This window comes from Calonectris borealis, chromosome 19 (assembly GCF_964195595.1).
Source record: "Calonectris borealis chromosome 19, bCalBor7.hap1.2, whole genome shotgun sequence".
Taxonomy (NCBI): domain Eukaryota; kingdom Metazoa; phylum Chordata; class Aves; order Procellariiformes; family Procellariidae; genus Calonectris; species Calonectris borealis.
Genome location: NC_134330.1, coordinates 12,435,310 through 12,451,944, shown reverse-complemented (window position 1 = coordinate 12,451,944; position 16,635 = coordinate 12,435,310). Strand labels below are relative to the sequence as shown.

General features: G+C 67.7%; 3 protein-coding genes across 4 annotated transcripts; 1 reads left to right on the top strand and 2 right to left on the bottom strand.

Moving 5' to 3' along the window:
• Window positions 1–585: 585 nt before the first annotated feature.
• Window positions 586–3,305, bottom strand: ABHD11 (abhydrolase domain containing 11). Of its 2 annotated transcripts, XM_075169047.1 has the most exons (6): window positions 3,217–3,305; window positions 2,747–2,882; window positions 2,475–2,648; window positions 1,877–2,047; window positions 1,421–1,602; window positions 586–1,118 (listed from the first exon to the last, which is right to left on the bottom strand). In XM_075169047.1, exons 1-6 carry the CDS (start codon window positions 3,303–3,305, stop codon window positions 980–982), a joined length of 891 nt encoding a protein of 296 aa, XP_075025148.1. In that variant the 3' UTR covers window positions 586–979. The 2 variants fall into 2 exon arrangements, with proteins under 2 accessions (XP_075025148.1, XP_075025146.1); XM_075169045.1 differs by lacking the exon at window positions 3,217–3,305 and having other exon boundaries at window positions 2,475–2,652; window positions 2,747–3,133.
• A 1,686-nt stretch (window positions 3,306–4,991) lies between these two features.
• LOC142090788 (claudin-3-like) lies at window positions 4,992–5,658 on the bottom strand. The gene has a single exon (XM_075169151.1). It carries the CDS (start codon window positions 5,634–5,636, stop codon window positions 4,992–4,994), a length of 645 nt encoding a protein of 214 aa, XP_075025252.1. The 5' UTR covers window positions 5,637–5,658.
• Window positions 5,659–12,842: 7,184 nt separating this feature from the next.
• LOC142090787 (claudin-4-like) lies at window positions 12,843–13,472 on the top strand. The gene has a single exon (XM_075169150.1). The coding sequence runs from the start codon at window positions 12,843–12,845 to the stop codon at window positions 13,470–13,472; it is 630 nt and encodes a 209-aa protein (XP_075025251.1).
• The last annotated feature ends 3,163 nt before the right edge of the window (window positions 13,473–16,635 follow it).

Below are 16,635 nucleotides of genomic sequence, written 5' to 3'. Positions count from 1 at the left end.
TCTTAACTGTCCCCAGAGAGAGCCTGTCCCCAGTTGCGACAGAGATGATCTGTCACCCCCAGAGCGGCTTCTGCCTTGTCTCTGGCTTTACCCGTCGTCTAATAAAGGGATTTTCACAGTAGACGGCACCGCTCCTCTGCCTTTAGCCCGCGGTGGGCAGATGGCTGTTACGGCCGGCAGTAGCTGCGTTACGTTGCCTTCTCGGGGGATGCCAAGGAGGCGGGAGGTGAGAAATCGGAGGGAGCTCAGGGAGGAGGGGGTGCCCGCTTTCGGGGCAGGCTGGGCAGACGCGCTCCAGGGGGATTTCCATGCCTCCCCCTTGCAGGCTCGCAGCATCTCCTTGCTCAGGAGGCAGCTTCCCCCACTCCCCCATCCTCCCGCTGCCCCTGAGGTGGAGGAAGGATGCGATTTCCCCTGGGAGCCAAGAAAGATCCTCAAACCTGTATCTCACACGCACTGCTCCCACAGCTCGGCGCGTCCCGGGCCCAGCCCAGTTGTCACCTCCCACCAGTATCCCCGCTGATAAGCAAGAGCCCCTTGTGCCCACTGCCGCACTCCCTGTCCCCCACAGCCCCATCCAAACCATTTTCTGCCTTGGCATGGATTCAGCTTTATTGCACGTTCTGCAAAGTCACAGCCAGATCCACAACCAAGTGGTCTGGCAGCAGGAAAACGAGAGGGCTCTCCTGCCCCCTCCCAGCGTCCGAGACACTCCAGCGCAGGCAGGACAGGCTGGTGTCCTGGGCTGGTGCCACCCCGCGTCCCTGCGAGGTGGCAGGAGGGCTCAGCGGGATGGAGGTGCCTCTCCACTCCGGCTCCAGGCGACCTGGGGTGGGAGAAGGCTTTGCAGGCAGGATCGGACTGCAAAGTGGGCAGCTGGTCCAGGCTGAGCCCCTCCTCACAGAGCCCAGAGCCCTGCGCCACTGCCCGGAGCTCTTCAGGTCCCACACGGTGCTTGCAGAAACCCTGGTCCCCAGCGCTATGGTGGTGGCAGGAAATTGAGGACAGCAGTGATGAATTCTTCAAATTTATCCTGATGGACTATGTGGCCTGCACCTTCAATGTACTGGACATCCGCCTTGGGGAAGAGGCGCTGGATCTCCGGGTAGTCTTTGGAGCTGCAGGACAAGAGAACACGGCATGGGAAGCATGGTCAGAGGTCCATCCAGGTGTCTTCCCTCACCTTCCCCAGGCAGAGGGGGATCCCAGGTCTGACCACGTCCCCTTCCCTGCCGGGAAAGCCTGGGGCTGCCCCTGGGTTCCCCCTCGCTCTCCAGAGTGCTGGTGTCACTGGCTGCTGGAGGCACAGAGCTTGCTCCAGGACCTTCCCCATCTCAGGGGCTTCCTCCCACCCTCTGCAGCTGCAGACAAACACAAGGGGTCAGACCACAGACTTCAAACCACTTCTCTCCAGTCCCACCTGATGTAGGGTGAGTTGGATCCTCCCAAGAAGAGTGCAGGGCCAGGATACGGCTTGTGGAAGACAGGGAAGTTCATGATGTCTGCCAAGTGGTGGGAAATAGCCTCCAGGTTCACCCGCCAGACATAGCGGCCCTCCACCTCCACCAGGTTGGTGAGGAGGAACTGTCTCAGCTGTGGGAGCTGCCACAAAAGGGGATCGTACGCTCTTCAGTAAGAGCAACAAGCTCTCAAGATGTCTTGGCACGCTCCGTCCTCCCCTCCATCCCCTTCTGCCCGTCTCCCATGCTGTCACATTCCCTATTGCCCCTGCAGCCCTGGTGAGATGTCCTCCAGCTGCCCAGGACAGCAGCGAGTGAGCAGGGATGGAAAGAGTCTCGTGGCCCTAAAGCCCTGTGCTCTGGTCCCAGGGACAGGCTGGGAGCGGAAACCCCATCCAAGGAGCGGGATTTCCTACCTGGACCACCGGACGCAGCTGATCGTCAGCCAGCTGGCGGGCTGCAGAGCGGGGCAGACCATCTGGGATCTTCACCGCCTTCATGGCAGAGATGTAGGCAGAGAATTCAGAGACAGGTGTGGTTGAGACGGGACTGATGTCTACAGAGATGAGGCGCTCCACCAGGTCTGGCTGGGGACACAAGCAGGGCAGATGGATGCCAGCCGAGATCTCCCCAGCGGGACAGGGCACAGGGCTCCGCTCCCACCCAGACTCCCTGGAGGCTTTTCGCTCCCTCCTGCCTCCACAGAGAGCTCCACGTGCCCTTCCCCGAGTCCCTGTGTCTTGGCGCGGGAGATCTCCAAGCTCCCTCGCAATCAGTGCTGGAGGGACGGGGCAGAGCATGGGCTGGCGGACAGAGACTTGCTGCTGCTCCCGCGGCCCAGCTTACAGCACACCCCACCGTGATGGAGAAAACCCACCCGCTGCGGAGCTGTGGGCAAGGCTGGCACCGCTGAACAGCCCCCACAGGTGCCACCCCCCTTCCCACAGCCTCCCGCTGCAGGAGCCCCCCCGAACCCGCTCTCCCCCCCGCCCCGGGAGCCCCGCGCCTGCCGACCCGCTGCAAGGCCAGCGTCATGGCCGTCTTGCCCCCCATGCTGTGTCCCAGGAGGATGCACTTGGCGATGCCCAGGCGGGCCAGGAGGTGCTGCACATCCAGGCTCATCGCTTCGTAGGTCATCAGCGGGCTGTGGGGGCTGCCGCCGTGGTTCCGGGCGTCCAGCGTCAGCACCTGCCTGGGCAGGGGCACCGCGTCACCCAGGCCCGGGCATCGCCCGCCCGTGACCCCCTCCTTGGGGCGCGGCGGCCTCCCCCCACGCAGGGCCTCACCTTGCCGCTGCCGCGCCGCACCAGCGCCTTGGCCGCCGTCTGGAAGTTGCCGCGGCTGCCGAAGAGCCCGTGGAGCAGCACCAGGGGCGGCCGGTCCCCGCGGCCCCCCACTTCCACGTGGGCCAGCGGCACCGCTCTGCCGGGGAGAGGGTGGTCTGGGGGCGTGGCCAGGGAGGCATCGGGGGCGTGGCCGGGGATGAGGGCGTGGGCAGGGCTGGGGGGTCGGGCCAAGGGCTGCCCTGCTGGCAAGGAGGGTGGGGTGGCAGGGGGGGCTGGGGGCGGGGCCGCGGCCAGGGGGCGGGGCCGGCGCCTCGGCCCCACAGGCGAGGCCCGCCCCTGCGGAGGGGGGGAACCATGGCTCGGGGGAGGGGTTAACGCCGGGGGGCGGGACCTAACCGCGGGTAACGGCCCCGCCCCTCCCTTCGAGACCCCTCCCGCCGCCCCCGCCGCGCGCGCGGCCGGGCCCTTACGTCACCACGGAGCGGGCGGCGGCCGGCGGCGGGCGGGGGCGCAGCCGCCCTGGCGGGGCGGGGGCGCGGGGCAGCCGGCGGAGCATCATGGCGGCGGCGGCGGCGGCGGCGGCGGCGGCGGCGGCGGCGGCGGCGGCGGCGGCGGCGGCGGCGCGCGGGCCGTGACGCAGTGCGCGCGGGCGGCCCCGCCCCGCCCCGCTGTCGGCGGCGGGCGCCCCCTGGCGGCGGGAGGACGTCCCTCCTACCGCTGGACGTCGGGGTCTGCCCGCGCCTGCTCGGCTGCCTCCACCCGGCCGCAAGGTCACCGCCGGCCCGCGGGGCCGGGCCCCTGAGCCGCCCCCGGGCCCCGTGTGCCTCCCCCTGGGCCCCTGTGCTGCCCCCGGCCCCCCTGTGCCCCCCGGCCCCCGTGTGCCTCCGCCCGAGCCCCTGTGCCCCCCCCCGGGCCTCGTGTGCCTCCCCCCCGGCCTCCGTGTGCCGCCTCCGGGCCCCGTGTGCCGGCCCCGGCCGGTGCCGGGCAGAGCCCCGGGCCGGGCAGAGCCGGCAGGACCGCCCGCCGATCCTTATCGCAGCTGCCCGCGGCGAGCGGGCAGGCCGGCGGGCCGGGGAACGGGGCGAGGCGGGGCCCGGGGGAACACGAGCCGGGCAGATCCCGGCCTGCGAGCGGGGCAGCGCGGGCTCCGCGGAGACAAAGCGCTGGGGGCCCGGCAGGCTCCGGCTGCCGGCTCCCGCCTGCTCCCGCCGGCAGGTGCATCCCAAGCCCAGGGCCGCAAAACCTCCCCCGGGCAGCGTTTTCCCGAAAGCCGCCCCGAGCCCCTGCGCGGCCGCGGGGCGGGCAGCCCCCGGGCAGCTCGCAGGCAGCCGCGGAGCTCGCTCGGCCCCGGGCAGCGCGGGATCCGGCCCTGCACCTGCAGCGGCTCCTTCCTCCCCCCTTTGTCCCTGCCCGCTGGAGCGTGGCGGGGAAGGCGGGTGCCGCGCCGTGCCGTGCCGTGCCGCGGCGGGGAGAGCGGTTGTGCAAGGCGGCCTCGCCCCAGCCGCTGCTCCGGAGGTGCGGGGGGAGCGCCCCGTGTCCCCCGCCGCGGAGCCAGACTTTGGACCGGGCGGGCAGGGAGTGCCGCTGCCGGGGTGCCGCTGCCGGGTTGCAGCCGCCGCTCCGCGGCCGCCCACCGCCCCGGCTGCCCCCGAACGGGCAGGGGGGCGACCGGCCCTCCCCGGGCAGAGAGCCCCGGGGTGGGGGGGTGGGGGGGAAAGAGGGGCTGTGGCGTGAGACCCCCGTCCCCAAATCCGGTGCCGTAGCGGGGGGGGGGGGGCTGTAGCCCCGGCCCCCCCCACGTACCCGGTGGGATCCGGCCCCCCCCCCCGCTCCAAGGATACTCGGGCTACCAAAACAGGATACGTTTATTGACAAATGTAACCGGTACAGACCACGCGTAACAGGGACAGACGGTGCCCGGCCGGCGGCGATGGTGGGGGGGGCACCGGGGGGGGCACCGTCCCCATCCCCGTCCCCATCCCCGTCCCCATCCTGTCCCATCGGCGCGGGCAGGGGCACGCCGGCCGCCGCTTCTCCCGCCGACCCGAAACCGCCTCTTGTTTAACCGAAACTGTCTCTATTTACACAGCCCGGCCCTGACCCCGCGGCCGTCCCCGTCCCCTCCTTCGCGCCCCCCCCGCGCCCCGGTGCCGCCGTCCCCGGTCCCCGTGGAGGGTGATGAGGGTCCCGGGGTGGGGATTGGGGGTGGGGGATGTCGGAGGGTGCCGGGGGGTCCCGGAGGGGCTTAGACATAGTTCCTCTTGTCGTAGCTGGTGACGGCGGAGCGCGGGGCGGAGTAGGCCACCTTGCCGGTGGGGTACCTGTCGTCTTTGGGGGGGCAGGAGCAGCAGAGCAGGGACCCCCCCAGCAGCAGGAGGGCGGAGGCCGCCCAGCCCACGTAGAGCGAGGCGCCCAGCTCCCGCTTCTGCGCGTCGAGCACCAGCGGGTTGTAGAAATCCCGGATGATGGTGTTGGCCGACCAGGAGACGGGGATGAGGGTCATGATGCCGGAGAGGAGGAAGATGACGCCGGAGACGATGGTGATCTTGGCTTTGGTGCTCTCGTCCTCCACGCAGCGGGTGCACTGGGCGCCCACGATAGCCACCAGTAAACCTAGGACGGCCAAGACAATGGCGACCACCAGGAGGGCGCGGGCGGCTTGCAGGTCCTGCGGCAGGGCCAGCATGGAGTCGTAGACCTTGCACTGCATCTGCCCCGTGCTCTGCACCACGCAGTTCATCCACAGCCCTTCCCAGATGATCTGGGCTGTCACGATGTTGTTGCCGATGAAGGCCGTCACCCTCCACATGGGCAACGCGCAACAGATGATGCTGCACAACCAACCCAGCATCGACAAGGCCACCCCGCCAATCTCCAACCCCATCGACATGGTGGCCGGTTCGCTGCTGCGCTCCGGACGATGGCAGAGAAGAACCCACGGACCGAAACCGTCGCCGTCACCCGTCACCGCTTGCAGCCCTTGGGGGATCGGCTTACACCTGGGTGCACCTGCGCTTATAAGGGCTGGCGGGGCCAGCTCAAGCGCCCGCCCGGGGTGGGGTTTCGCTGCTGGACGCTCCTCTCCGCTCCTCCGTCACCGTCACCCGCGTCCCACACCCTCCCCTTTGTTTGCAGAGATGGCGCCGGGTTACCGGAGAAGGGCGGGAGGGGGAGAGACGCCACCTGCCACGGCCATCCCCTTGGTTTCGGGGCGATGGGTACCGGGAACCATGGCCACTATGCTCATTCGGACCCACCGAACCCCCTTGGGGGCCTGGAAATCCCTCGGCTTTGCCATTCCCCCCGGAGGTGCCGGTGGATCAGGGTTTGGTTTATTTATGGAGCGTCTTATCAGTGCTCACGTTTAACCGGGGTTCGGCGAACGCCGGGCACCTTTGCATCACCGTGCAAAGTGCAACCCCTTCACTGTGCCGTGATGCTTATTGCTCCGGCATTGCTGTCCCACGGGACCCATGGGTGCTCCCTGCCCAACAGGGTGGGCTCAGGAGGGGGCCAGGCGGCGGGCCCCCCCGCCCGTCCTCCTCCTGATCCCACCCTGCTGGGCAGGGATCGCTGGCGGGGATCCCCCGACCGGATGATAAACATCTTTACTCATCCTGCTTAAATATTTTGGCCTTGAAGGAAGCAGATAATGCACGTAACCGCCCTGGTAATGTCACCCCGTCAACCTGAGCGGGCAGCTGGTGAAGGGGAAAAAAAAACAAGGCGGGTGCAGGCAGGCTGCCGGCAGTCACACTCAGACCTGGCAGCAGCAGCCCCATGGCTGTGGGGTGCATGTCTGTCCCCCATCAACCGTTCCCCCCCAATCTTGCATGCCGGTGGCAGTGCCAGCATTTCCATCCCCCCCCGCCCCAGGAATGTGGTCACCGGCCTCCGCCGGCCGCGGGCTTGCTCCTGCCTGTTCCCTGCCTGTGCCGAAATCTGCTCTACAACTTATTAACTACTCAAGAGCGCAGCGGGATGCTGGCAGCTGGCGCCACGGAGGGAGCCCTCCCTGCTTGGGCACCTGAGGTCTGTGATGGGGGGAGCCCCGCGTCCGCCTGGCTGTGCCCCGCAGCACCCTGACACCCCATAGCCAGGGGGGTCGGCTTCGGATGCCCCTCAGTGCCCCGAAACCCCGTATCTGGCTGGGTCAGCTTCTGCTGCCCTGCAGCACCCTCAACCCCCATAGCCAGTGGGGTCAGCCTCTGCCATCCCACAGCACCCCGACACTCCATATCTGCTGGGTCAGCTGTTGTCACCCCATGTCACCCCAGCATCCCATATCCAACCGGATTGGCCTCTGGCCCCTTGCAGCACCTTGTATCTGACCTCTACCACCTTTGACACCCCGATACCCCCTATCCAGCCAGGTTAGCCTCTGCCAACCCATGGCATCCCAAAAATGCCCTGTATCTGGCCAGGTGGGCTTCTGCCACCCCATTGTACCCTGATCAGCCCCCCCAAGGGCATCCCAAGCCCCCCACAGCCAGCCAGGGTTAGTGGCTGCAGGCATACCCAGGGGTGAACCCCGTATGTGCTGCTAAGGGGGAGCCCATGCAAGCAGCCTTGTGCCCTTGTCGCTGGGGGGTGCTGGGGGTCCCGGCCCTCGGGGGCACCGTGGGGTACCCATATGCCAGTGCTGCCGGCAGGTAACGGTGGGTACAGGGCCAGGCCTGCCAGGGTGCTGCTGGCGCTACACCATCACCCCCAAACAGAGCAGGGTCCGGGCTGGCCGAGGGCCTCCCAGGTCTGCAGGCAGGGGTGCCGGCAGCGCACGCGTCAGGCAGGGCTGTGCCAGCAGCCCCGGGGTCCGGGTGCGCACAGGCGCACAGATGCACACGCACAGACACCCAAACTCACGCCCCCTCTGCTGGCAGGGACACCCGGACACACAGCTGCACACGCAGACAGACGGACAGACACACAGACAGACACACGCACACAGGCAGAGGCAAACAGACACGCGACGGCGGTACGGATGCACACACGCGCACCCCACGGCGCACACACGGCTGCAGAAACACCAGCACGTGCACCCACAGCTGCACAGGGGCTGTGGGGCAGGGGGGTACCCCATGCAGGGGTGTGGGGCAATGGGGATACCTCATGCAGGATGTGGGACAGGGGGGACACGCCAGGTAGGACTGTGGGGCAGGGGTGTACCCCATGCGTGTGGGGGGGGGCAATGGGGATACCCCAGACAAGGGTGTGGGGTAGGCAGGGATAGCCCTGGGTAGGGATGTGGGGCAGGGGGGATACTGCATGCAGGGGTGTGGAGCAGGGGGACACCCCAGGGAGGGCTGTGGGGCAATGGGGATACCCCAGGGAGGGATGTGGGGCAGGGGAAGAGGGGGATGCCCCAGGCAGGTGTATGGGGCAGTGGGGATACCCCTGGGGTAGGGGCTACTGGGGCAGGGATGGGGTGAGACGGGGCAGGCGAAGCACCGCAGCCCCCAACCCTGCAATCAGAGCCCCACACGCCGCGTCCCCACTTTGTCATCCCAAATTGTCCAAAGTACAGGCTGCGTGCAGTGCCGTGCCGGCCCGGGGCAGCCGCCACCGCCTGACTCACGACGGAGGAAGGGGCAAATCACCGGGGTTTCGGGGTGCTGGCTGCCGCTGCGCGCTTCAGGACGCATTCTTGTGGCGAGCAAACCGGCTTGCCGGTGTTTACCGAAAACAGCCAAGCAGAGCCAGCATCCCTGTGGGGGTCCTGGGAGCATCCCCATCTCTCCTGCTGCTGCATCCCCCACCCCAGTGAAGCCCCTCTGCTCTCCCCCTGCCATTGGGAAGGGATGGGGAGTATCACCCGCAGCAGGTGCCCCAGATTGGGGACAAGGTGGGGTGGCCGCATGGAGCCACTGGTGACATGCGGACAGGTTTGCCCCCCCGTGATGTGGTGACCCTGGACGAAGGTCAGACCCAAAGGTCACGGGACCATCGCCGATTTGGTGGCCCACGCTGCGGGAAGGACACCCACTGCAGGCATCCCCCCACCCCCACCGTGTACCCAGCACCCAGCACCCCCGGGCCTGAACAGGAGGTGACAGCAGAAACCGCCCCGGGCGCTGCGGGGCCGCGTCCCGCTCACGTGTGCCCGGTAACCGTCGCAGGGTTTGGGGTTTTCCCCCTCCCTTGCGGTCTCGGGAGTGACGGCGCGTTTCCCGCCCCGGGGGAGCTGGGCCGGGGCGGTAAATGCTGCCTCGGCTGCTTATATTTCAGGCGCGGGGCTGCTGGCTCTGCCCCGGCCAGGGCACACAGGCAGCCCATTGTTGAAGCCCCTTCGGCGGCGGCGGAGAGCAGGTAAGGCGGCTCCGAGCATCAATGGTAGCTCTGTCTGCCGGCGGGGTGGGGATGGAGCTGCCGGCAGCGCCGGCGCCCGGCCGGCACAGGGGGACCTGGGGGGGCGGCGGGGGGCACGGTCCAGTGGGACCTGGCAGGGGGCTGGCAGCTCGCCTGGGGGATGCCGGGACGCCCGAAATCTCAGCGTGCCCGGGGCATGCCCCCACCCCGACGGCTTCAGATCAGCTTCCCCGAGGCTTTGTGGCAGCATCCCGCTTCCTCCGAGCATCGCCCGCAGGGGGGACCCCCGTTGTACCGCTCGCATCCCCCTTCCTGAGCCGTGGCCGCTGTCTCCCCCATCCCTTTGGCAACCACCTCGGCAGCGCTTGGGCATATTTTTCCCGTTCAGAGCCACTTTTTGCTCAGCAAATTGGGCAGGGCTTTTATTTTTGGAGCAACTTCAGGCCGAGTGTCCCGTTTCTCACGGCTGCGTCCCCCCAGGGACCCCGCAGCTCCCGGCGCACAGCTCCTCTCCCGCCGAGCCGATAAGACGTTGCTTTCCCATAGCGGGAAACAACCTGACTCTGCATATTTGAGCCGGTCGGGGGGGTTTTATGTTGGGCAAGGACTTTTTTTGGGAACATTCAGTCTCTGGGGCTGCCGGTAACTAATCCCCAGCCGCCGGCAGGGAGAGGCTGCCCAGTTCCGTGCCGGCTGAGCGGAAGGGCTGGTGGCCGTGCCTCGCTCGGTGGCTGTGAAGCCGGAGATCCCAGCGGATCACCGCTTGCCGGCAAGTCTTGCCCGCCTTTCCGGGACCTCGAGGTAGCTGGGGCGGCGAGTTCGTGCATGGCTGCTGGGGGATGAGGGGCTCTCAGCTCAGCGCCACGGGGCTGAGCCTGTGCTGGGTGTGTGCGTGAGGTGGGAATGTCACCTGTGTCCTGGGTGGGGATGTCCCCCAGCCCTTTGGCAGAGGGTGCCCTGAGGCCCTGAGGCCTTTCCCCGCGGGGTGTCCTCTGCCCTGTGCAAGGTCAGGGCGGCGCAGCCTCCTCCGTGCACCCGGCAGTGCCCGGCATCGCGGTGACACCGGGTTTAATGCCACCTCCCTGCCCGGGGATGGCCTTGCTGCCCAGCCGTGGGGCTGTGGCACGTCCCCATCCCGATGAAGCGAGGACGATCGGCGAAGGGCGTTTCCTGAGCCATGAAGGGCCGGTGGCCGATGTGCCAGGACGGGAGATCTGCCCTTGCCGACCACGTTAGTGTGCGGTGGAGCAGAGACAGGAGCTCGGGTCCCCCCATCCTGCAAATCCCGATGGATTCAGGGCAGGGCACCCACATCCAGCTGGGTGCTGGGGCGAATGCCGGGTGGCGAAGACTCGGGGTGGGGCAAGGACCCCATTTTGGGGTGGAGGAGCTCCCTGCTGAGCGGGTGGGCTATGGTCCCATCACGGCATGTCCCTGCACCCTTGTCCCCTTGAAGGTGGCACTGGGACAAAGCTGGGGCTGAGGTCCTGTGGGATGCATCCAGATGTGGGCGGCCGGGAGGGGGCTGTGGGGCTGATGTCCATGTGGTGACGGCCCCGACAGCGCGTGCCGAGGTGCTCGGCGGTGCCAGGGTCCCACCCGTGCTGCACCAGATCCTCGGGCTCAGCGCACGTTGGGGACATGTTGCTGCCCCAGGGTCAGCGGTTGCTTCTCCGCTCCCCGCCGAGCCCGCGTCCCTCTGCCCGGCTGTCCGGCAGTGCCGGGGACACGGGGCTGGCTGTGCTGGCCGGCAGCGCCCTGCTGGGGGACGTGGGGAGGGCACGGGGGCTGTTTCTGGGTGGCAGCCGCCAGTTTGAATATATGTCACGTTCTGGCTTTAATTACAGTAATTGGCTGTCGGAGGGCCATCCTGGCGCCTGCTCTGGCTCCGAGGGGGAGTGTGAGCAGCTCGGGTGTTTGATGCTCCGTGCGCGGAGGAGTCCCTGTCCCCACCTTGCCATTTGTCCCCAGCCCAGAGGCATGTCCCCACGCGCCTGCGGGGACACGGCCCACGCAAGGTGCGCACACATGTGGGCGCATGCCTCTCTCCAACCCCAAATAATTTGGTGGTTACAGCAGCTGGCTGGGAGGTGAAAGCCACGCTCAGCCTCAGGCAGAGTCCGGCCCCGGCAGGGATGCTCCGGAGTCCCACAGATTACAGGGAGCCCTTGACCACGAGGCTCTGGCCCCGGGGTGGGCACGCTGGTATGCGAGCAATGCGGGCGCTCCAGCAGGACAGACGGACAGACGGAACATCCCAGCACAGCCGGGTGCCTGGGTGGCTCCTCTGGCACAGGTTGGGCAGGCAGGACCCTGGCTCGTCCCCGCGGGTCAGGGTCTGCGGTGAGACCCCAGTCTCCTGCCGCACCGGGCACCGGCATCCCCAGCCCAGGCATCCTCATGGCACCACGGCACATGGACCACCCGGCTCATCCCACCGCTTCAGGGCACGATGCCCGGGGACGTCCCGGGTGGGCAGCGACAGCTCTAGAGCCCGTCGCGCCGAACAATTAGCACAAGTGATTAGATCGTATCGGTAACCCCAGTGTTTGGAACAACTAAGATTATCTCAGGCCCTGTTATCTTTTCCAGAGGCCCGGGATTAAGTCGGGCTCGGGGAACGGTGCAATGTCCATCTGCCTGTCTTTGCGGTCTGTCTGGCCTCAATGCTGCGCCTGCGCCGATGCCGGAGGGACTTTGGAGGGAGTGGGGACGGGATGTGTGTGGGGGGGCTCGTGGATTAAAGGAGGAGAGGTCGGGCAGTGCCCAAAGCATCAGTATTGGCATCAGCATCGGCACTGGTATCGGCACAGCCTAGCCAGCGGGTACGGCCACTTGTGCCAAAATGCTGCCAGCACCACATGGCCCTGCCGGCTCCGCGCCCCGCCTGCGCCTGGCGCCCCGGACCCCACTGGGACACCTGGAGTCCACCTCTGCCCCCCGCAGCCCTGACCCACCGAGCCTGGCCAGCAGCGCGGGCAGCGCGGGCAGCGCGGGCAGCGGGACGTCAGCAGGGCTGGGACCGAGGGCTGCCGTGTGAACGCCGGCTCGGCGGTGGAGCACAAGGTGAGGTGGGTTTTGGGGTCTGCCCCCCCCTCGCCCCGGGCAGCGCCGTCTCTCCTCCGCGGGGAGCCAGCAGCCGCCCCAACCGGTTTGTGGGTCTGGGCGGTGACACCTCCTGCCCGAGGCCTGAGGGAAGGCTGGGAAGAGCTGGTACGGACGCCAAGGAACGAACAAGAGCCGCTTGTGTCCTGCCGGGCACGGAGCCCAGCAGCGGGGCAGGGATGGCGTGCTGCTCCGCATGGGGTCGGAGGCTGGACTGCTGCCAGAGCAGCTGCCCCAGGAGCTGGGGGGAAACTGAGGCACGAAAGCATGGAAGGACCCCATCCGGGTGATGGAGCAGGAGGCACTGGCAGCGATGGCAGGTTCATCCCGCTGCCTGGACACTGGCTCTTCCCCTTCAGCATCCCAGGCTGAGCCCCAGCGGCTGCCCTTGGCATCTCCTGCCTGCCCATGGGCAGTGGTGGGATGCACTCCTGCGCCTGGGTGGCCTGATCCCGGTCCCCTGCGTCCTTTTCCGTGGGAGCAGCTGGGATATTAAGTGTCATTGCTGCGGGGAGAAATGCAAGCAGAGGAATCCCGGGAAACTGGTTTTACCCCTCCATCCGGTGCCGGCAGCAGGACGGCGGCAGCCGGCGCTCCTCCCTCGGCAAAGGCATATAACGCCTGCCATGGTCCCGGCAGCCGGCACTGCGCTGCGGGAGGCAGGCAGGGGTGCAGGCAGTGAGCGATGGCCTCCATGGGGCTGCAGGTGCTGGGCATTGCCCTCTCCGTCATCGGCTGGTTGGCCTCCATCCTCTGCTGCGCGTTGCCCATGTGGCGGGAGACGGCCTTCGTCGGCAACAACATCGTGGTGGCCCAGATCATCTGGGAAGGGCTGTGGATGAACTGCGTGGTGCAGAGCACGGGGCAGATACAGTGCAAGGTCTACGACTCCATGCTGGCCCTGCCGCAGGACCTGCAAGCCGCCCGCGCCATGGTGGTGGTGGCCATCATCTTGGCCATCCTGGGCACCCTGCTGGCCGTCGCCGGCGGCAAGTGCACCAACTGCGTGGAGGACGACACCGCCAAAGCCAAGGTCATGATCCTCTCTGGCGTCATCTTCATCATCGCTGGTGTTCTCATGCTCATCCCCGTCTCTTGGTCAGCCAACATCATCATCCGGGACTTCTACAACCCGCTGGTCACTGACTCCCAGAAGCGGGACCTGGGGTCATCCCTCTACGTGGGCTGGGCGGCCGCCGCGCTGCTGCTGCTGGGGGGGGGGATCCTCTGCTGCACCTGTCCCCCCCGGGCCGAGAAGCCCTACTCCGCCAAGTTCACGGCCGCTCGCTCGCTGCCAGCCAGCAACTACGTCTAGGAGCCGCTGCACCCGCCTGGACCACCCCCAGCCTCACCGGGAAGCCGGGACCTCCCAGGGCACCCCTGGCCCGCGGACCCCCCCCGGCCGGGCGGGGGGCTGGCTGGGTGCCGGGGCAAGGAGGGCCGGGTGCCGGGGCGGTGCGAGGGAGAGCAGACAGAGCTGCCTTTGTTCACAGGGGGATTGAAGCTGGTTCTTTGATCTCGGTTGAGATGGGGAACAGGGAAATCTTGTCCTGGCTGCCCCCCCGGCAGGGGTCCCGCTCCCCCCGGAGCACCCGGCCACAGCATCTTATCCGAGACACCACCCGTTCCCCGCCACCGGAGCATCTCCTGGCTCCCGGTATCGGGGTGTGCCGCGCGGTGACGCAGCTCCCGGGGGCCCGTCCGCGGGTGGCGCAGGGCTCTCGCCCGGTCAAACCCCCCAGGACGTGTCCCTCGGGGTGGGCGGTGGAGCCGGGGGGGGACAGCAAACCTGTCCCACGCGGTCATGGGGACGCGGCAGCTCTGCAAACCCTGGCAGGGTCTCGAGGGGCGGCGGGGGCTCTCGCCTGCCTGTACCCTGAATTTTGACTTTGACCTACTTTCGGGGCTCGGAGCGGCTGTACAGACGTGTGTTTTCTCGCAGCAGCTCCCCGGGGCGGGAGCATCATTATCCTGGGAGTGGGAAGGCAGCGGCCGGGCTGGGAGAACCGGTCGGGGAGGCGGGAGCGGAGCAGGGCTGTGCACCCGCATGGAGGGGGGCGACTCCTGGACCCGACCCCGACCCCTGTGGGGTGCACCCAGCCCCACGGCCCTCCTCCGCACCCCCCGAGTAGGGTGCCCGGGCTGGGGACAGGATGGGGTGGCTCACGGTGTCCCCCCCAGCTGTGCTGCCGTCCATCCCCACGTCGCAGCCTTCCCACATTAAACGGCAGCTGCTCAGACCCCGCTGTGCTTCGTTTTCTTTACCCTCTCCAGCACCCACCTCGGTGGCAGGACAGCCCGGTGCTCCTGTGCCGTGGACCCCCGTCCCCCTGAGATCCCCCAAATCTGCTCTCCAGAGCCTCCCGCGATCCCAGCCACCCCCTGACCCCTGCTCCAGCCCTGGCGTCACCCACCGCTCCCTGGTGGGTGACAGCGGGTGCCTCTGTGGCATGATGCTTTGGCAGCGCCAGGCGCGGTGTCAGGGCTGCCTCACGCCTGTCCCGGCACGATCTTCCCGCCTGAGCAGGAAGAAGGTGACGGGCGCCAGCGAGGGCGGGTCGGGGTGCGTGGCCCTGGGGCCACCCGACAGTCCCGGCTGGGAGCACCCCGGGGCCGGCGTGGGCAACGCCGGGTGTTTTGCCTATCTCGCTTCTGGCACGGCAGCGCAGCCAGCGCTACACCGGCTTGGGAATGTCCTTCCCTTGTGCCTCGGGGCGCGCGGGGACGATGGGTGACGCTGGCTGCCTGGTGAATGCACGGCTGCGGGTGTCTCGTCTCGGTCTGGGGGCTTGAGGGCTCCCAGCCCCCCACCCTTTCGCTGGGAACGGGAATGTTGGAAAATGCTCCCGTGGCCCCGTGGTGCTGGTGGCCGGGTGGAAATGTGAGTGCGACGCTCTGGTGAGCATCCCTGCCGGATCCGCAGGGCCACCGCTCGTCCCTGCTGTGGGTGGTCTTGTGGCCCCTTTTGGGTGTCTCTTGTGGTCCAGGTCCCAGTGGCTGGGGAAGGGTGCCTGGGATGGCTTCCCGTCGTCCTGGCCCCCCGACCTCCTGGGAAGCTGCTGTCCCTTTCTCTGAGAGAGAGGGACTTTACTTTTGGCCTAAAGGGGCTTTCGTGGACCATGGGAGGCAAAGTCCCAGCACCAGGTGTCCGTCAGGATGCCAAGGGATGAAAGGTGCTGGGGAAGGAGTGGGGACCCAATGGGGGAGGAGGGGCTGGAGAAACCGAAACCGGGACTGGAGAAACCATGGTGAAACCTCCTGCAAGCGCCGCAGGGTGTGCCGGGCACAGCCGATACCCCGCTGCCGCTCGGGGCTCATAAAAACTTGGCTGGTCCCGGCTGCCAACCGTGGGTGCAAGCACCCATGGGTGCACTCTGCCCCATGGCGGTACGGGGACTCTGCTCCGCATGGGGCTGAGCAGCGATTTGGGCTGACCAGGGGCCATGGTGGCCGTGTGTGACCGTGGTGGAGCCATCGGCGTCTGGTGTGTCCCCTGTACCGGCCACCCCTCTCATAGAGGGGATGCCTGCAGTGACCCCGGGCTCCGCAGCCCCTCGCCGGGGGTTTTCCCTCTCGGTGCTGCTCCCGGTGTGAAGGAAGAGCGGGAATCACTGAAAGTGCTGAGCACCACAGCCAGGATCGGGGGCAGAGCTGAGCTCTGACCCATTTCCAGCGCCCCAGAGAGGAAATCCCGGGTCCAAAGGGCGCTGCGGGGCGGCTGCCAAGGGCAAAGCAAAACCTGCCCTTGAACGGGGAGCAGCCGGTGCTGCGGTGAGGGCAGGGGTTGCCTCGCCTGCCCGTGCCCCCCGACGCGATGCTTGTGGCCAGGGAGGGCAGGGAGGCTGAAGCAACAGCAATGGAGCAGGGCATGGGGTGGGTGCTGTGGGGGGGCTGCCACGGCAGTACATGGGGCGAGCGTGGGGTGTGGGGGGGCTGTGCTTTGGAGCATGGGCACAACGAGCCCCTCATCCTGCTCCCCAAAAGTTGCCCCTCCCTAACACTTGCCATGCGCATGGCCCAGCTGGCATGGGGTGATGGCAGAGCACTGCCCTGTGCCATGGGGACGTTGTAGGGGCTGACATGACACAGGGCGTCTCCTGCACCTCGGCATCCTCTGGACCTGGCTGCTCAGTGCCACACACGTTCACATATTGACCAGCAGCAATGCCCCATGCCGCACGTGTCCCCATGCTGGTCTGCAGCAATGCCCCATGCCACATGTGTCCCCATGTTGACCTGCGGCAATGCCCCATGCCACACGTCCCCGTGTTGACCTGCAGCAATGCCCCATGCCGCACGTGTCCCCAAGCTGTCCTGCAGCAATGGCCCATGGTCTGCACGTGGCCCCATGGTCTGCAGCCATTCCCACCCAGACGGGGAACAGGACACACGCAGCATGAAGTCCATGCTCTTCAGAAAGCCCCCTGGCTCGGGGCTGTGTCTGTGATGGCTGTGCCCTCTCCCCGCAGGTGCTGTCA